At 42.8% G+C, this 21,592-nt stretch overlaps 1 protein-coding gene across 8 annotated transcripts in view; it reads left to right on the forward strand.

Annotated features, from left to right (window-relative positions):
* The window catches only part of eya (eya transcriptional coactivator and phosphatase 2), a 427,289-nt gene that overhangs the window by 266,222 nt on the left and 139,475 nt on the right, over positions 1-21,592 (forward strand). For 5 of the 8 annotated variants that reach the window (XM_070102143.1, XM_070102142.1, XM_070102137.1 and 2 more), the window contains 2 exons: positions 33-79; positions 11,635-11,664. Coding sequence is in view for 4 of the 8 variants with exons in the window: in XM_070102137.1 (XP_069958238.1) it covers positions 33-79; positions 11,635-11,664 (77 nt within the window). In the remaining 4 variants the exon portion in view is untranslated. The remainder of the gene's footprint in view (positions 1-32; positions 80-11,634; positions 11,665-21,592) is intronic. The other 3 variants (XM_070102145.1, XM_070102144.1, XM_070102140.1) reach the window with 1 other exon arrangement.

Consider the following 21,592-nt stretch of genomic DNA (forward strand, 5'->3'; position numbering starts at 1 on the left):
TATTCTAAACGATGATCATTTCTTCTCACCAGGTGAAGAGGCAACGACTGGACCCCGACCGAGAGACTGCTCAACACAGGTGAGAACCATCCTGCTATAACACCAACCCATCCCTGTCTCCCATCCACACTTACCCATCCCTGTGTCCCATCCACACTTACCCATCCCTGTCTTCCAACCACACCAACACAACCATCCACATTGTACATGAACGGTATACAATCCCGACAAGTTGAAAAATTAGACACGTGTGCAACATCTGGGTATCTTTATTGTAGAAGTTTCGCCAACCAGTGGCTTTATCAATACAAATTCTAGGACATGAGTAGAAGACAGTAGAACTGTATACAAAAGATAAGGTAATCAGTCCCTCGGCCTTGAAGTTGGTGTTGAGAGCACCGTGGTCGTGAAGATTCTGGACCACAGGTTCATTAGGGATTTGCCGGTACTTCCGGCCCGGGTCTTCTCCAGATGGTGACCCGGCGGGACCACAGGTAAGAAGGCTGCTGCTTTTATGCTGGTGGAAGATGGAGGGCATAGTCACTGGTGGGCGGGAATCCCCAGTGGAAGTAGGTCATACACGCAGTAGTAGTAGTCGAGGTAGCAGTAGCAGCTGTGAAGAGGTAATGTGGATGTCCTTTGAACCAAGATTCCATGATGTTGCAGTGTCTGACAAGTTGTACATGAACGGTATACAATACCTCAATGCCTCAAAACTCCATAAATGTATGCCAGATTTCCGACATTACCCTAACTCCGATAGATTTCGAAAAAACCATTGACAACATGCCTATGCACTCAGCCCCGGGCCCAGACTCGTGGAACTCTGTTTTCATTAAGAACTGCAAGAAACCCCTCTCGCGTGCCCTAAGTACACTATGGAGGAGGAGCTTGGACATGGGTGAAATTCCACAGTCACTTAAAACAACGGATATAGCCCCACTCCATAAAGGTGGCAGCAAAGCATTAGCTAAGAACTATAGACCAATAGCTCTGACGTCCCACATCATAAAAATCTTTGAAAGAGTACTAAGAAGCAGGATTGCAAATCACCTGGATTCCCAAAATCTGCACAATCCAGGGCAACATGGGTTCAGGGCAGGTCGCTCCTGCCTCTCACAACTACTGGATCACTATGACATGGCCTTGGATACACTGGAAGAAAATCAGAATGCAGATGTAATATACACAGACTTTGCAAAAGCATTTGACAAATGCGATCATGGCGTAATAGCCCATAAAATACGTGCTAAAGGAATAACTGGGAAAGTGGGGAGATGGATCTTCAACTTCCTAACAAATCGAACACAGAGTAGTTGTCAACAGAGTTAAATCGGAGGCTGCCATAGTGAAGAGCTCTGTTCCACAAGGCACAGTACTCGCCCCCATCTTATTCCTTATCCTCATATCAGACATAAACAGAGATATACACCACAGCACCGTATCATCCTTTGCGGATGATACTAGGATCTGCATGAGGCTGTCATCTGCTGAGGACGCGGTTAACCTACAAGAAGAATATAAACAAAGTTTTCCAGTGGGCAACGGTAAACAATATGATGTTCAATGAGGACAGATTCCAACTACTCCGTTATGGAAAACTGGAGGAGATAATAACTAGAACAGAGTATACTACTGACTCCGTCCATACAATAGAGCGGAAAAATAATGTAAGGGACCAGGGAGTAGTAATGTCTGAGGATTTCACTTTCAAGGATCACAACAGTGCCACGATCGCACGTGCAAAGAAAATGATAGGATGGATAATGAGAACTTTCAAAACGAGAGATGCCAAGCCCATGATGATCCTTTTCAAATCACTTGTTCTCTCTAGGCTGGAATACTGCTGTACATTAACATCTCCATTCAAAGCAGGTGAAATCGCAGATCTGGAGAGTGTACAGAGATCCTTTACTGCACGTATAAGTTCTGTCAAGCACCTTAACTACTGGGAACGCTTGGAAGCACTTGACTTGTACTCGTTGGAACGCAGGAGGGAGAGATATATCATAATCTACACTTGGAAAATCTTGGAAGGAATGGTCCCAAATCTGCACACAGAAATCACTCCCTACGAAAGTAAAAGACTGGGCAGGCGATGCAAAATGCCCCCAATAAAAAGTAGGGGCGCCATTGGTACACTAAGAGAAAACACCATAAGTGTTCGGGGCCCAAAACTGTTCAACAGCCTCCCATCAAGCATTAGGGGAATTGCCAATAAACCCCTGGCTGCCTTCAAGAGAGAGCTGGACAGATACCTAAAGTCAGTGCCGGATCAGCCGGGCTGTGGCTCGTACTTTGGACTGCGTGCGGCCAGCAGTAACAGCCTAGTTGATCAGGCCCTGATCCATCGGGAGGCCTGGTCATGGACCGGGCCGCGGAGGCGTTGATCCCCGGAATAACCTCCAGGTAACTTCCAGGTAATACCGACAAGTATAAAAGCAGCAGCCTTCTTACCTGTGGTCCAGAATCTTCACGACCACGGTGCTCTCAACACCAACTTCAAGGCCGAGGGACTAATTATCTCATGTTTTGTATATAGTTCTACTGTCTTCTAATCATGTCCTAGAATTTGTGTTGATAAAGCCACTGGTTGGCGAAACGTCTACAATAAAGATACCCAGATGTTGCACATGTGTCTAATTTTTCACCATCCACACTAACCCGTCACTGTTTCCCATCCCCAGTAAGCCATCCCTGTCTTCCATCCACACTAACCCGTCACTGTTTACCATCCACACTAACCCATCCCTGTCTCCCACCCACTCTCAATCCTCAACGACCCACTCTACACCCTCCGCCGCTGATTCTCGCCATCCTCCCAAAACCCCATCCTCCATCACCCACCCTCTAACTTACAACACGGAGGATGCCACGTAGCCAACTGGTAAGAACAGTTAACTCACAATCACAAGGTCCTGGGTTAGATTTCTTGGCAACAAACATGTGGGTCACTTTCCATACACCTCTGCTGCCCCTGCTCGCCTGGCAGTAAATGTAGATACCTGTGTGTTAGGCAATTGTAGCGGGTCGCATCCAGGGGCAAATTATGTTAGGAACTACAGTCCTGATGGAATCTCACATCCTGTATAAGAAAAATACACTGGAGTCCTGTGTAAGTCACTCCAGTACCTGCTGGACGTGTACAAGTGGCAAGAAGTATCAGTGTACCTAGTGATGTTAATTAACTAAAACATTCGCCTTCAAACCTGAGCACTGAAATCACTCGACATGAAAGCGAGAAGCTTGGCAGACAGAATAGAATACTTGCAGTGAAAAGCATGGTTGCGATAAGTTCACGAAGAAAGAACTTATTAAGTTGAAGATGATCTCTATCTTAAATTTTTAGGCTAAATCAAACGTTATTATAAATATTAGATTTTTTTTTTTTATATTTTGCTTCCGAAGTGGATACTTTTAGTATATCCCATATATATCCAGTGGACGGTAGTGCAAGAACATGTAGATAAAGGACAAAAAGACACAATACCATGACTGGAACAATGCACAAATAACATGCATAAATGGTCCAAGTCGGACCGAAACGTCGTCATAAGAACATAAGAACATAAGAACGAAGGAACACTGCAGAAGGCCTACTGGCCCATGCGAGGCAGGTCCAAGTCCCTACCGGCTTAAGCCAATGCACCCAACCTAGTCAGGTCAGGTCACATTGACTTAAGGGAGGAACACGGCAACCGACCTGTTAGCACAAGCTATCAGGTCCAACTCACACCCACCCACATCTACTCATGTATTTATCCAACCTATTTTTAAAGCTACACAACGTTCTGGCCTCTATAACTGTACTTGGGAGTTTGTTCCACTCATCCACAACTCTATTACCAAACCAGTACTTTCCTATATCCCTCCTGAATCTGAATTTTTCCAACTTAAAACCATTGCTGCGAGTCCTGTCTAGGCTAGATATTTTCAGCACACTATTTACATCCCCTTTATTTATTCCTGTCTTCCACTTATAAACCTCAATCATATCCCCCCTAATTCTACGTCTTTCTAGAGAGTGCAGTTTCAGGGCCCTTAGTCTATCCTCATAGGGAAGGTTTCTGATACATGGGATCATCTTTGTCATCCTCCTTTGTACATTTTCCAGAGAATTTATATCCATTCTGTAATACGGTGACCAAAACTGTGCAGCATAATCTAAATGAGGCCTAACCAAGGATGTATAGAGTTGAAGAACAACCTGAGGACTCCTATTATTTATGCTTCTTGATATGAAGCCAAGGATTCTATTAGCTTTATTGCGAACACTTATGCACTGTTGTCTTGGTTTCAGATTACTGCTAACCAGAACTCCTAAATCTTTTTCGCAATCCGTAATATTAAGATCTACATTATTTAGTTTATATGTGGCATGGTTATTGTCCTGTCCAACATTTAGAACTTTGCATTTGTCTATATTAAACTGCATCTGCCACTTCTCCGACCACTGCATCAGTCTATTCAAATCTTCCTGGAGTGCTCGAATGTCCTCGTCAGAATGAATTCGACGGCCTATTTTGGTGTCATCGGCAAACTTGCCGATGTCGCTCTTTATGCCCTCATCTATGTCGTTTATGTAGATTGTGAACAGCAGGGGGCCCAACACTGACCCCTGTGGAACACCGCTCGTGACGCTTCCCCACTCTGATTTCTCCCCATTTATGCAAACTCTCTGCTGCCTATTTGTCAACCATGCCTCTATCCAGGAAAAAATTTCTCCTCCTATTCCATGTGCTTTAATTTTCCTCAATAGTCTCTGATGTGGGACCCTGTCAAAAGCCTTACTGAAGTCCATATACACAATATCATATTCATTACCATGATCTACCTCCTCAAATACCTTAGTGAAAAAAGTTAATAAATTCGTAAGGCAGGAACGCCCCTTTGTAAAACCATGCTGAGATTCGTTGATTAATTTATGCTTTTCAAGGTGGCTACGAACTGCCTCGGCAATTATTGATTCCATAAATTTTCCCACTATGGAGGTTAGGCTTATTGGTCTATAGTTCGAAGCTAAGGACCTGTCACCTGTTTTGAAAATAGGTATCACATTTGCCATTTTCCACTTATCTGGCACCATGCCAGTTTGTAGTGATATGTTGAAAAGATTAGCCAAAGGTGTGCTAAGCTCCTCTTTACATTCCTTTAGAACCCTTGCATACAGTTCATCAGGGCCTGGGGATTTGTTAGGTTTTAATTTATCTATTTGCCTAAGGACCATGTCACTTGTGACCCTAATAGTGCACAGTTTATTATCGTCCTGTTCTACATAATTTATCATTACTGGAATATCGCTGGTATCCTCCTGTGTAAAAACTGAGAGGAAGTATGTGTTAAAAATTCTACACATTTCCTTATCACTGTCATAAGCTTCTCTCTCCCATGTACGGGTTATTTGTGCATATGGATGCGCAGGCATAGGAACTAGGCCCCAAAAGGGTTAACTGGAGTACATCTGGATTTCTATCTATAGTTGTTTTATCTGTTGCCAGCGAATTTGGGACATTTGATTAGTTTGTAATGTTGTTTTGATTTTCTTGTGGAATATTTTAAGGTTTATCCCGTGGATTTTAAAGAGCAAGTTAGTTGAGTGAGGAAGTAGAGAGAATTATGATAGGAGAGTGCCGATGGTTCTCTCTATTCTTGTTGGTCTTCATATTTTTCTTGTGTTCTTTTCTTTTTCTTTGCTCTTTTATGCTTTTTTGTTCTTGTTTGTGTAGCTTTTCTTCTCTTTTTATTGTTTGTTACTGTTCTTTGCCTTCGTGTTTTTTGTCCTTGTTCGCGTTTTCTTACCCTTGTTCTTTCTCTTGTGTTCTTCACTTTCTTTATCCTTTTGTTGTTGTTGGTCGTCTTGTACATTTATATAAAGTTTTTGTACGGTTAAGTAGTAATTATGTGGTTGTCAAGGTCTGTGTGCCACATGTTGTCTGACAACCCTGCCAGTCTTGTCTGAGGGATTTATAACACCTGACCTCATCAGCTGCTGAAGTTGTCATCAGCTGCTGTTGTTGTCACCATCAGCTGTTGCACTTATCTGGTGCTGTAGTTGTCATAATCTGCTGCCGTTGCTATCATCATCAGCTGTTGTAGTTGTCGCCAATAGCTGTTGTTGACAGCTGCTGTAGCTGTCACCGTCAGCTGTTGTAGTTGTCATCAGCTGCTGTAGTTATCGTCATCAGATGTTGTAGTTATGTCCTTCATGTGTAGTAGTGAGTCAGTGATCACATTTCCTCTAGTGTTGTTTCTAGACCTTAGAGATTGTTTTGGATACTCTACAGGCAGACTTGTAGAATATACACAGGTAGTTTTGGATACTCTACAGGCAGACTTGTAAACACAGATAGTTTTGGATACTCTACAGGCAGACTTGTAAACACAGATAGTTTTGGATACAGTTCAGGACCACTTGCTATGACTCACCACATATAGGTGAGAGTACACAGACTGCGAAAGCTTTGGACAGGTGTGACCACGGTGTACCAGCGCACACAGTGTGTGCATCAGAAAGAATTAGATGTTTGCAGGTGTGTTTAATTTCCATACATACGACTCAGAGTAATAGTCATCAGGATTGCGACCAGAAGTAAGAGGCTGGTTTGTTAGGCCTTGATCCACCACGAGGCCTGGTTTGGGACCGGGCCGCGGGGGCGTTTACCCATAGTAAGTTTTAGATAACCTTCGTAGTAAACATCTGTGTTCCGCACGGCAAGTAATCGGCTTGATTTCTTTCTGTCACTCCTATTTCATAAACAGAGATATAACTCGTGCGACTAGCACGAGTTATATCTCTGTGTGTTAGCCACTCGGAATATTCTCCAAGTCGACTGTATCACCACCCTTGGCAGTGGATACACTGTATGATCCGTTGGAATCATACAACACATTGGGAAGGGGAAGCTTAGGGTAGGTAAGGTTCGTCAGGAAACAAGACGAGTTTCCTGAAGCACGTCTTAGATGATAACCCGCCGTTGGAGCTTTGGTCATCTGACCGAGGCCTTCCGCTGGCTTACCAGTCCACCCCTTTTTAAAAATTATGGTCATAGTTATAACCATTTAGTAATAAAATGGGAAGCAGTCATGTTTGATGAGTGGTGGTAAAGGGTAACTGGAGAGGCCTTCGCCCGCGTGAGGAGAGACTGTGTAGGAGTGGCATCCATTGAGGACAGAGTGATCCTTCAAGCTAACCTAAACCAGGTATTACTCTCACAACTGTAAGGAAGATCACGTCCTGGATAACAAATTGACCAGCTGGATAACAACGTGACAGGCTGGATAACAAGATGATAGGATGGATAACAAAATGACAAGCCGGCTAACAAAATGATAGACTGGATAACAAAATATCACACTGGATAACAAAATGACAGGCTGGATAAAGAGTGTGAAAGGATGGAGTGCGAGAGGAAAGAAGAGAAGGAACGTGAGAGGAGAAAAAGATCGTGAGTGTAGGGAGTGTGAGAGGAGGGATGGAGTGCGAGAGAAAGGATCATGAGTGTAGGGAGGGAGTGTGAGAGTGAAATTAGAGGTCACCCCTTGCGTTCCCTCGCTCATAAAAACACTGACGGAAGACATTTGGCAATAATTGTCCATAAATGTGTGATTGGCAACATAAACAAGAGGGGAGAGGGTGAGGGAATATGAAGGCAGACGTGAGGAAGGCTACAGTACTTGGAGTGAGAGTGAGGGAATAAGAGTGAAAGGAGGAGGTAGATGGTAGGAATGGGGAGGAAGTGAAAGAGAAAGGAGGACATAAGACGCCTCAACGAGGTGTACTCAACAATAATCACTGCATTCTAGTTTTATAACACTTATTCCTGAAGCAGTATATTAAAAATTAACTACCCAACTCTTTCATCCAGCACAACACATTTCTCTTCCTCCCTGAACTAAAAAATTGTTTCCTAATGTTAAATTTTAAAGTATTTAAATGAGAGTCAACTTAAGGCATCCGTCTACCCGCTATTCCTGGATCTTAATAAATAAAACTAAAATAAAATAAGTAGAGGGAGTCGCAATATAGTTTGTATCGGCCCAAAATACCAGTGAAATTAAACTATGAGAGAAATTTACCTCTGTAGAGGATACCGAGAAATTACAAGAGGATATAAACAAAGTCTTCCAGTTGCTCATGTATGGGGGGAAATGGAGGACTCAAAAAGAGACGGTATACAAAACACAGGATGGTCGTACTAAATAATGAGAGGACGTGTAAAAGACTTAGGTCAACTGAGTTTTATTTTATAGAACACAATAAAACAAATTCTCTGAAGGTCAGGAAAAGTGACATGGTGGATAATGAGAACTTTCAAAGCAAGAGAAATTAAGCTTATGGTAATGTTATTCAAATAACTTGCACCAGTGTTGAAGATGAGGTAGTTGACTGATGTGTATTGTAGTGAAGATAAGATAGTTTGATGTGTATTGTAATGAAGTTAGGGTAGCTCAGTAATGTGTAGTGTAATGAATACAAGGGGCATAGAACCAATAAAGCAGTTAAACTGCTGGGAACTCCTCAAAGAACTGGTATACCTGGATGGCATATTCCTCCTCCTTTTCCCTCCCCCCGCGGCCCATTCCGTGATCAGGCCTCTATAGAAAGAATGTGAGATACACAGTAATATATAGATGGAAGATACCGGAGGGCTTATTACCAAATCTGTACATTTCCATAATACTGTATTGGAATGAGATATATAGAAGGAAGTGATGGTGTGAGGAGAGGGTAAAGAGGCAATGCTGGAGAGAGACAGAGAGAGAGGCTGCTACTGCTAAGTACAAAGCATGGAGAAGGTATAAGAGACATCCTACCACCTATAACAGGAACTTGCACACGCAAGCCTGTAGGCATATGGGTGACGTTCAAAAGTGGGCCATTGCTAAATGGGAGGTGGACACTAAAAGAAAGCTAGCATCAGGTACGGTAGTCTCCAAAACTTGGTGGTCCATGGTCAAGGACAGACAAGGTTATCTGCCTGATGAGCTCATTCCACCTCTAAATCGACAGGATGGGACCACCTCTACTAGTAGTCAAGAGAAGGCGGACCTCTTTGCTGAACACTTTGCTACCAAAATGAAAGTTCCTGATCCAGCAAGGGACCCTCCCTGGCTAGCTGCAAGAACTGTGTCAAAACTGTCAGCGGTGACAATAAGGCAGGAGGAGGTGCATTTCCTTCTTAAATCGCTTGACCGAGAAAAGGCTGTGGGCCCAGACAAGTTGAGCCCAAGATTGTTGAGATGTGCAGACCAGCTAGCAGCACCTCTAACTCGCATCTTTCAGCACTGCCTAGTACAGTGTAAATGGCCCTCTCTATGGAAAGAGGCAAATGTAGTCCCTGTTCACAAAAAGAAGAGCAGAGCAGAAATCAGCAACTACAGACCAGTGTCATTCCTGTCAATCACTGGTAAGATCCTTGAGACAATAATCTCAAGACAAATGACAGAGTTTTTTGACTACCACTCACTACTTTGTGATCGTCAATATGGCTTCAGGAAAGGTTACTCTGCTGCTGATCTGTTGGTAAACCTCTCCACTAAGTGGCACCAGTCACTGGATGAATCCAAAGTTAGCTGTGTGGTAGCACTGGACATTGCTGGCGCTTTCGACCGGGTGTGGCATCAGGGCCTCTTAGCAAAACTTCAAGCACTGGGAATTGCAGGCTCTACGCTATGTTTCCTCAGTGATTACCTTCATGGTAGATCTCTAAGTGTAGTTCTCAATGGAACGGAATCAGCAAGACATCCTATTGGGGCAAGTGTTCCACAAGGAAGCGTGCTGGGTCCATTGTTATGGAATATCTACTTCAACGACCTTCTTCATCTCATCCCAGAATCACATGCATATGCAGACGACTGTACACTGACATTCACTTATCCAAGAGAAGAAATGCCAGCTGCTCTAAGCTACATCAATCACCAGCTGAGAGCTATATCAGCTTGGGGAAATAGATGGCAAGTAACATTTGCACCTGAGAAAACGCAAATGATGATCGTCTCTAGGCACCATGATGGTAATGCTGGTGCAGTAGTAAGGATGAATGGGAGGGTGTTGGCACCTGGAGAAGAAGTTGATATCCTTGGGGTGAAATTTGACTCCAAACTAACCATGAAGAACCATGTTGTAAATCTTGCAAACAAGGCAGCCAGGAAGCTTACAGCACTTCGCCGTATCTCGCATCTGCTTGACAGTAGGGGTTGCAAGATCCTGTACGAGGCGCAAGTACGCTCACACCTTGAGTATGCTCCACTTTCTTGGTTTGCCTGCCCCCCCTCTCATCTGCGACTGCTTGACAGAGTAGAGAACAGAGCAAGACGTCTCATCTCTCGCCTGGACCCATCCTGGATAGATCTGTCATTTCAGCAGAGCCTTCAACATAGGAGGGATGTGGGTGGCCTTACTGTTATGTACAAGGCCAATATTGTCAAAATACCACACTTGGATCCACTTCGAGGACATCGTGAAACAAGCTTTTATGCCACAAGACGGGCAGAAAGCAGCAACTTCACTCTGACTGTACCCTTCTCCAGAACATCACTCCATCTGAGATCATATATACCCAGGATGACTCGAGTATGGAACACATTCGTACAGCATAATGATGTCAACGAGATAAAGTCAGTTGATCAAATGAAAATGCTGGCCCACAGATGGCTCCAACTTCATCCTGTTCCCTACTTGTATGTCTCATAACAATAAAAATACTTTCAAATGAGCTGATGTAGGTAACAGCTCTTAGCTTCTCAATAAAGTTAGGAATCCTTAACCTGTAAATAGCTTGTCAATAAAGCTAGGGATCCTTAACCTTGTCAAACCCTGTGTAAAAAAAAAAAAAGAGGTAGTAAGTGTGAGGGATCTACGAAGGATAACAAAGTGAGTTAAGGTAAAGATAAAACTGTAACAAAGTTATCATTATTGTTATAATCAGTGAAGTAACACATCTCTATTTATAACTTTAACTATATCGTAATATGTAACCGAAGAACGGTAATAAACACCTGTGACTTTTTCATGGCTTTCAGGGAATGCAACCTGGGTCAAGAAATTACTAGGCTTCTGCTCATTCTTGTGTGTTTTACTCTGATAAGATCACTAAGGATAGAGGATAAGACGGCAAGTTTACATGCCCCTGCCAAAATAAAATTATATATCTATATAACACAAGGGCTCAGTGGAAACAAGTCAGATCCTTTGCCTTTAGTGGGATATCGTAGCAACAGTTATAATTGACAGTGTCAAACCAGAAGGGGGTCCAGATGTACAGATTAATTAATCTCCTGAGTTTGTCTCCATGTGGGTTATTACTGAGCACTGACAAGTGCTCATTACACTTAGTTATTCATAACCTATAGTAGATAAACGCAGTTCAGTTATTAGATGAATGGTATATAATACTGACAGGTTGATGAATAAGACACATGTACAACACCTGTGTGTCTTTATGAGAGAGATGAAGATGATCAGGTGTTGCAGATGGGTCTTATTCATCGTGTTTGCAATGGGGGTTTGTGATGGATATTTTCAGTGTAAAAAAAATAATGGAAGACCTAAAAAAGTATATGTGAATAATATTTTGCTGTGTGTTATCCAGTGAATGTCCTTGATACTGAGATGTTTCTTTCTCTTGATTCTAGCGTGGGATACACCTGGGAGGATCAGTTAAGGTACGTGCAGCCTCTGTTATTTCTGTTTTGTCTGTCTGTCTCTCTCTCTCTCTCTCTCTCTCTCTCTCTCTCTCTCTCTCTCTCTCTCTCTCTCTCTCTCTCTCTCTCTCTCTCTCTCTCTCTCTCTCTCTCTCTCTGAACACCCCAGCTCAATCATTAACATTATATATGCCAAGTCTGTGCTTTAAGTCCCCGAGAGAGAAAGAGAGCGAGTGAGAGTGTTTATTTATAAGCATACTTGGCATGCGAGTGTGTGTACGGCTCCAGAATTACACGAAAATGATAATTTTAACTTCTCCTTTGCACCAAATGCCAAAAATAGCAGGATTTTGTTTTTGTATATAGCAAACCTGAGGATATTATTACTCTGTAGCAGGAAATCAATCCAGTTTGACATATCTAAAATATTAAACGAATGGCTGAAGGTTATTTGCTTATTGTTTTATTATTGTGCATAAAACTAAGTTTTCTTTGATTTAATTTCATTTGCTATCTTCAACAGTTTGGTTGTTCACGCTGTTAGCTAGGGACTTGGTCTGGAATTGACTACAGATAGGCTTCAGATAGGAAGATGCAGGGAGATATTTGAATTCAGTGAGTTGTTCGAGTCCACGTTACACCAGGAGAATACTAAGGGATAAGTCAGTTGGCAGAATGATAACTATAAAGGGAATTTTCAGTTGATCATTTGCTATCTACAAGATGGAGTTTAATAAGTTTCTCCAGTCGGGACGTGGTGGGTGCGTTGCACTGCGTGCGGCCAGCAGTAACAGCTTAGTTGATAAGGCCATGGTCCACCGGAGGAGCGTTTACCCCTGGAAGCATCCTTCAGGTTTCCTTCAGCTTCAGGCAGTTCCTGATTAGTCTGGCTGTTGTGCCTACATTTCCCAGTAGCCTCTGTGAACTCGTCAAAAGTATATCATCAAAATAGCACCTTCCATCACCTAAAACAATAACTACAACAAAAATATCATAAGTGAGCAGTGGTCCACGAATTTCCTGTAGTGGGACCAGGGTGATGACAGGTGGTCTTGTGCCGTGAGGAAGATATCCTTCCTTGTCTTGTGTGGGAGGCAAGACAGTGCCACAACTTAGCAGCGCATTTTAGACCGGAACTCCTAGCCACACAGTGTTGTGTTCCGCCTTACCGGAATGACTGGCACTCATCCTACTGGCTCGCAAGTGCCGACTGTTGTTTTATTCCCAGTTCCCGTTTTCTTTTTTTTTTGTGTGTGTGTGGGCAGAGTATCTGCTGTCGCTGTAGCAACTGTTGTGAGAATTAATTTTTGAGGTTGGGGGGAGGAAGTGTAAGATTAGATTGTTTCATTGGAAGGATTTCCTCTTTGAATGACATTCTTGCACTACGTCACCACCACTGGAAATAAGTCACTCTGACATTTTTCGGGTTATCGAAGGTTCTCTACACCTATGCTGCTATGTATGACAATCTGTGTAACTGTATTTATGTATACCTGAATAAACTTACTAATCACCACTACTTTCGTTGTCGTCACAGTCACCACCACCACTCCCTTATCACCTCCCCGTCACCTCTAGTACTCTCGTCACTACTAGTACCCTCGTCACCTCTTGTACTCTCGTCATTACTAGTACCCTCGTCACCTCTAGTACTCTCGTCACTACTAGTACCCTCGTCACCTCTAGTACTCTCGTCACTACTAGTACTCTCGTCACCTCTAGTACTCTCGTCACTACTAGTACTCTCGTCACTACTAGTACCCTCGTCACCACCATCACCCGCTAAGAGGGAGCTTGACAGGTTCGTCCAGTCAGTTACCACCCGGGCCGTAATTTGTACGCTGGACTGCGTGCAGGCAGCAGAAACATCCTGGTTTATCAGGCGTTGATCCACCAGGTGGTCTGGTCATGGACAAAGCCGAGGTGACATTCACCCCCAGGAAATGTTCATGTATTCTTCATCTACCACCACTGTTACCCTAGGCACCATCAACACTACTAGCCCCTAGCCACTCCTTCCACCCATCCTTTAGTCACCACCAACTATGTAGCTGTCATATAAGAGAGGATAGCAGCACACTGCTGTTGCATCCAATTTTGCTAAATATAATCCAGCACTGCTAGACCCCCGTCAAATCCTAGTTACCATGAACACCGTTACTACTCCTAATCATCAGGAAGGTGGCTACTTGAATTCTGTCCTGAGAAGTGCAGATTTACAGACAACACCGCAGTGCCTTATTGCTTTGTTTTTGTGAGTACCAATGTAGGTAACGGGGCAGAGGTATGCGCGGGGCGTCCCATCTTTTGTTTTGCTTGTCATATGATTCTGTCAAAATCCATTAGTTGTATCACGTGTATCCCTTTCAAGGTGTGTATCTTGATGCCTCTGAAGAGCTCTTCATCCAAATTATTAGAGCTACCCTTTCCTTGAATTGAACCTGATTACCTCCCGCTCCCCCAGGAGTTAAGCATGGCCTCTACGGGTTTAGCGCTTCCCCGTGAATATAAAAATAATTAGCCTTTGTACCACTTCGTTACAAACTTTTGCATTTTTCTGATGACATCAAACTACAGTTATAATTTGTAATTTTTTAATAACGTATATTCCATTTTTTTCTAGCATTTAGCCATGCATGTATGTGAAGGTTGCGTTGAAGTTTGCCAGTGTATCATATGAATGTCTCACTGCTGCATTTATGTGGCGTTTGACTCTCTCATGCAGGCTGTACAGGTCTCCCTGGAGCCTTTCTCTGTTCTTCCTTGTTCTTATCCTTCTCATTAGTTTACATCTTCTGCAAACATGCACATGAAAGATTCAATCCCTTCTGGGAGGTCATTAACATATATTAGGAACAGTAGTGGCCCCAGTATCACTCCTTGTGGGACCGCCACACGCTACTCTTGCCCATCCTGATACATTCTTCACGGTTAGTATGTAATTACTTATTTGTAGCTGCCCGTCGTGTTCCTTCTTTATTTAGCTTGTCCCTATTACTGCCTTTCCTAGCTTATCTTATGTCTCTAACATGTGACTCAAAAAATATTTTAACGTCCTTATGGCTCGTTTGTGCCATTAGCATCTACCCGTGGCCCCTTGTCCTTGGTCCTCTTCTCTCTAAGAGCCTTTCTCTGTCTGCTCTGTCGATCCCTCTTAGCATTTTGTACATCGTAATCAAGTCTTCCCTAATCCTCCTTTTAGCCAGGGTCGTCTGGTTCAACTTCTTTAGTTTCTCTTCATAGCTCATGCCCCTCAGCTCGGACCCATCTCAAGTTTATGTACGTGTTTTATCAGGTGTGTACTCATTCATGCGTGTACTCATTCATGCGTTTACTCATATTCTCATCTAAATGTGTGTACAAGGAAAGAGTCATAGCTCCAAGCTTTCTTAATTGCCATCGACTGGCTTTACAGGCTCTTGGCATGGTAAACAGTGCAGTATATTGCCCCTCCGTGGAAAGTAGGGATACAGTTAGGTATACTAAGAGTTAAAACATTAAGTATAATAAAGAATCCAAGGTTTCTCAACGCTATCCCTTCAGATATAAGGGGACTTACTAACAAGAACTATCTTCAAGACAAGACTTTACAAGTTCCCTCAGGCATTTCCAGATCAGATGCCTTGTGGTGGTTACGTTGGAATGCGTGCAACGATTACCAACAGCTTGATTGATTTGGCCTTCAATAAGGGGTTTGATCCGAGACTGGGCCACGGTTACTATGATCACTCGAAACCACCAACACGTAAAAACAGAAAGACTTCCTCGACACAGTTCGTTCCTCTTACCACACTAAAAAAAATAAAAAAAGTAGAAGTAGTTCTTAGGTTAGCATATGTCAGTGAGATTATGTGGGTGATTTGTTCTTCTGGTAATATACTTGATATAATGATATCTTTCAGAACTTTCTCTTTGTAGTTTGCAGTCTCTCTCCTCCAAGACTGTATCCCATATAGGGTCCTCTTTCCCTCGCCTGTTACATACAGCATGACTTTCCACTTATATGTGACCTATAGCTTAGTGACCTGTTCTGTAGTGACCTGTAACTCGACTCTCAACCGAAAAGACCCATATTAGATTATCAGTACAGTTCCTCTAACAGTAAATAGATACCTAGCTTTTAGCGGACTATTGTGGGTAGCATCCTAGTCTATTCAAGTCATCTTGGAGCCTCTCCCTTTCGTCTCCGGTTGCTATTTTTCTCATTAGGTTCTCATTATCAGTAAACAAGATCCGTTGGTGTTCGAGTTTCCCCGGCCGGTCATTTATATCAGAAACAGCAGGGATCCCAGCACTGATCCTTGGGGAACCCTAATTGTCACCCTTGTCCACTCTGGTACGTCCTCTCATATTATCACCTTGGTGTTTTGTTTCTCGGATATTTTTTGACCCACTGGAGAACTTTTCCTTTTACACATGCTTGAATTGACGAGCCTGGCTCATGGCCTGACCTCCGGGAGTAGAAAGAAACTCATCAAGGTATATAAAACAACGTAAGAATGTATTATAACAACGTTTCGCGCAGTAAGTGGTTTGTCAAGTTATGATTCGTGTCTTTTCAGACTTGTGCTCTCTCACCTTCTTTCACTTAACCTTCAGTAAATTACCTGGAGTTGTTTCTGGCCGTCACCGTCCCCGCGGCTCGATCCAGACCAGAGTCTCCTGGTTGTTCTTCGAGCATGTGGACCAGAGTCGCCCACTTAAATTTACTTTCTCTTCCAGGGTGTGGACCAGAGTTTTCCACTTAGACTTGCTCTTCCAGCAAGTGTGTATATTTCCATATTGACATATTTATAGTTACAGGATTAAGAACCATGCTCTTTGCCTCCCACCTATTGTTATTTGTACATTATACACTATAATGTACCAATGGCGATTGTAGTTAATATTGTGTTGTCACTGCGCTCATGGCGGCTGCCCACTTCTCTGTGAAGTTCACTTTTAGTGTCTAACACACTGTTGTTTTAGTATTTTCAGTCACTTTTGTGACCTCTTGTTCTCTCTGTGAGGAATTTGGAACGGTTATGGGGTAGGGGGGATCTAGACCGGAAGACTGTCACTGTAAAGGTCGGGAGTCAGGTTCAGAGGTCACTCCTTGAGGTTACCCCCTGACCTGCCACTGACCGTTGTCCGAGCAAAGAGAAAGGAAGGTGAAGAGTGAGGGAGAGAGAGAGAGCGGTGATAGAGAAAATAGCTGAATAATTGCGTCATGCAAGAATGAAGAGAAGCATGAACATAGTTGTAGCTTGACGTGTTGACCACCTCTCCCTGGGTCCCTGGCCAGTCCTTCTGCTGGACCGCCTCGTTAACCACTCCTTCCTCTGCCACTTCTTATACATTAACATTCACAAAAAGAGTTAACTACGACGATAAAAAATATAATTTATTCATTCAGACGTTAACTGAAAGTGCCATCGCCTCTTTCAGCTCCTGCATTGTGAAATACAAATTTTTGTCTCTTGTTGGACGAGAGAGAACACAGAGCTAGCACTGATTCACCTTTCTCTCTCTCTCTCTCTCTCTCTCTCTATATATATATATATATATATATATATATATATATATATATATATATATATATATATATATATATATATATATATATATATATATATATATATATATATGGGGACCCCTCATCTTCAGAGAAGACAATAAACGTACCTCAGGGAAAACTCATATGGGAGGTAATCGGGTTTGATTCATGGAAGGGGAGGTTAGCTTAAGTTCCCCGGATTAAGAGTTCTTCACTAGCATCAGTGCACCCCTCTTGATTGACGGTTAATCAGGATGAGTGTGCAACATTGTGGTTGCTGCAGGGTGGCCACCATGGTGGCCATGGGTCCAGTTTTCGCCATTTTCGTTGTTGGCTGACACTATCGACTGGTGGAGCCCGTCGGCCATGTTGGGGGCGGTGCCTCTTGAACATTTCTCTCTCTCTCTCTCTCTCTCTCTCTCTCTCTCTCTCTCTCTCTCTCTCTCTCTCTCTCTCTCTCTCTCTCTATCTATCTATCTATCTATCTATCTATCTATCTATCTATCTATTTATTTATCTGCCTGTCTGTCTATTTATCTATTTCTCTTTGCCCCCCTCATCCATGTTCATGAAAATGGGGCAGTTATAACCTCTTCCATATTTGACAGATTTTCCATAGTAGGTTGGCCAGATGTCTCCATTCTGTAATGATTTCTTTGCGCTAATCACTCATTTTGTGACGCGTTTTTATATATTCATGCACATTGCATGGGTCTTGCCTATAGTGCTTTATTTTACAGGTACAGTACATCGCACTCTCCATCAGGTTGTGAATCCACTAGGCCTCCTTGATTCGTAACAGCTGTTTGGTCGACGAGCCTGGCCCATGGCCGAGCTCCGGGAGTAGAAAAACTCTCGGAACTCATCAAAGGTATATCAAAGGCGTCCACCGGGAAAGTTTGTATTCAAGTTAGTTTAGAAATTAGAAGTTTCAAAATCAGTTGCAGTTATGGGACGGTTATATTTGAAGGATGTTACCGGCGTCTACCAACCGTCAATACATGACCTATAGATAATTATGACATGATGGACAGACGGCCCCCGCTGCCCGGACCAGGCCTCCTGGAGAATTTTGTAGTATATTTCCTGCTGGGGTTCAGAAGTATGTTTTACATAGTATATAATACTGACAGGTTGATTAAGACGCATGTGTAACGCTAGATATCTTTATTTATGAAACGTTTCGCCCACTCTGCAGGCTTCATCAGTCAAACACGGAGATGAATCACACTCCTGGACTCCTATATTCCCCGGTGAGCACTAAATCCATATGGATCATACACCGCCTGTGGAACGTGATTTAATCCCATTTGGTATAATTTATTCAGACATAGACAATATACAGTATACACAGTGTGTATCACTAGTCTGTTTTATATGACTGGTTATCTACACCCGTCAGAAATTCCCAGGTGGAGGTGCCTGTTCTTCCAGTTCCCAGACTTCTGGCAATCAATCCAGCAGCCTTCGTGCAGTACAATCAAAGGTGCTTGATTCTATCGGGACAAAGTTGTACTGATGATCCAGGTTCCATATTTGTTGAGCTAGCCTGCTTCCCTAGGATCACCAGCACTGAGATACAGCTAAGAGCTTCTATCTTACCTCAGCTTATTTTAAAGCCTTACATAGCAAAATATATTTTATATTTTTTTATTTTGTTTCATTTAATTATTACCAATGATTTACATCGCTCCCTTGAACTGTTCTCTGTCAGATGAGACTTCCGGGTTGACGACCTGATCATTCTGGCTGTTGGGTGTTGTCAGAGGTGGTTAGGTAAGACACATATGCAACAGTTAGGTATCTTTATTATGAAACGTTTCGCCTACACAGTAGGCTTCTTCAGTCAAGTACAGAAAAGTTGATAGAAGCAGAAGATACTTGAAGACGATGTAATCAGTCCATCACCCTTAAAGTTTTGAGGTGGTCAGTCCCTCAGTCTGGAGAAGAGCATTGTTCCATAGTATGAAACAATATGGAGAAGAAGTGACAGGATGGAGCTTTTTATAGCGCCAAGAGGTGAGACGTAGGCCACTAGGAGAGGTAAGAACTCAGATGTTTTTATTTACGTCTCATACATAACCTGAAAATGCTACAATGATTTTTAGCAAATTGTATATTATTAAACCTATAACCCCAAAAATCAAAGAATGTGTCATGATTTGTCTGATGAAGACCAACCTCCTCCTCCCTTTCCGTGCATCGAACGTGTTTACCTGACCTGCCGGGCTGTGGTTCTTACATCAGCTTGCGTGCAGCCAGCAGTAACAGCTTGAATGATCAGGCCCTGATCCACTTCGAGGCCTGTTGATAGACCGGGCAGCGGGGGCGTTGACCCCCGAAACCCTCCTCAGGTATACGTTTCCTCTGAGCGCTGTATGGTTCCTATGCCCAATTAATGTATTAATAATGATAATTAATAACTCAGGGGTCTGTTGGTAGTCACTTTCCATTTGAAGTATGTTAAAAGGCCTTTTATGCTTTGTTGTATTTCTTAGTGTAATTACTGTACCTTTGTTTTCTACTAGCATTGTTAAGGGCTTCCTTCTTTAGTTTGGAATTACCTGTGACTGATTCTTCTACTTGTTCAGCCCAGCCTAAGAGCACACTTCTTTGTCAACTGCCTGATCAAGCAGGCTACTGCTGCAAGTGGCTCGTGGTAGCTTGTCTTAAAGAAGCGTTAAAGGAGGGGACAGAAGAGGGAATTGGGAAGGTTAGAGGGAGGAATTTGGGATGATTAGAGAAGGGGGGATGATATAAACAATATAATGTACTCTTAGGATGCCATATTGGGAGTGTTGCACTTCTCTATAATAGTTACATACCGCAGTCCCCCCTCAAAAACTTCATCACATTAAAGATGGAATAAGGCTAGACCATCCAAGAGAGTGGTGCATACTCCTGAGAGAACAAAATTGTAGAATGGTACAGCCAGTGGCCAGTGGTATGGATAACGCGTCGTAAATCTGCAAGTTTCTTTGCCGCCTCATTTCCCAGGTTAAACGCATCATTCTTCAGTCACTACAGAGTTAAATTTCACACTCAGGATATCAGCTTCATCACTAAGTGCCAAGTCTCTTCCATTCATTCTTGCTCCCACCTACAGTAGTAACGTCGTGCAGTCTGGTGACTCTCTCTCTCTCTCTCTTTTCCTAAGTTGCCCCTGCCTCTTTGTCTTCCACCATATGTTATTAGGTACAGGGTCCCCCTCCAAGCGACAAGGACAGGTGCAACAGGGTGGCCAGCTGCCTCACCTGTGTATGAGACGTGAGATATGACCCACCTGACCCACCCTCCTGTCAGCAGGTGTGTGTGTGTGTGTGTGTGTGTGTGTGTGTGTGTTTAACTAAGAAGAAGCGTATGAGTGTATGAGTGCTCACTTGTGAATAGTTGTGAAGAGCATCACCTTAGCTCCCTGGTCTCAGACCGAGACTCCTGGTTGATGGTACGGTCTTCATGTAATCTAGTGTCATCACCTGTCAAGTTTTATCTTGAAAACAATTAGCGGAGTTATTGGTAATTCCCTTTGTTTAGTGTACAGCAATATTTCAGTCCAGCTAATACCTTGAAGAGTATCATAATTGGCTATGAATCTTTTGTGTTGAAGCTTCTCGTTATCCAAACCCTCCAGGGAGGTTTCCTGATGCCGGTGAGGGGCTCTTGATCTAAGGAATCGGGCGTGTGGTTAAATTCCTTGAATGGAGTCTGAATGCTTTCCATTACCCAAGACGCTATATGACCCCCACGGATTTAGCACTCTCCATAAGTATAATAATAATGATAATAATCGCATTCAACAATTGTGACAGTGACACTGTTGTCATCATTTCAAGTAAGATCTTCCAACAAGGGTGCCTTTGGTCACTCTACATTCTGTACTCTCAATCGAGTGATTTGAGTGTGCTCTATATTCGGTTATTGTTATTGTTATTATTTTTATTATTATTATTATTATTATTATTATTATTATTATTATTATTATAACATTCATGAGGACCCGCTAAAACCATAGGGGTGAAGCAGCGCCTGTGGAATGACATTCAGTTAGAAATAATCCCAGGAAGGCTGGGTGTATATTGTCCATTGTGTGCAGCTGTTAGCTATTTACCATGACACATTATCTACCTACAATCACCCAACATACCCAAAACTCACTGTTTAAAGGTGGCTGTTCTTCCAGTTCCACAAATGCTTTACAGTCATGCTTTTTAGTGACTGGGATGACGCTTTTCTCTAGACTTTATCCCCATTGAATTTTTAAAATATAAGGATTATTTTCTTCAAATTTTATTGAATATAAAGTATAATCCTGGTCATAGTATATGATCATACCATCCATGCCTTAAGTAATTCAAGTGACAAATCTGTATAACGTCTTAAGAGTCTTTGGTGAGATTGCTGAGGTTAACTTAG

The sequence above is a fragment of the Cherax quadricarinatus genome, chromosome 80 (assembly GCF_038502225.1).
Source record: "Cherax quadricarinatus isolate ZL_2023a chromosome 80, ASM3850222v1, whole genome shotgun sequence".
Classification (NCBI taxonomy): domain Eukaryota; kingdom Metazoa; phylum Arthropoda; class Malacostraca; order Decapoda; family Parastacidae; genus Cherax; species Cherax quadricarinatus.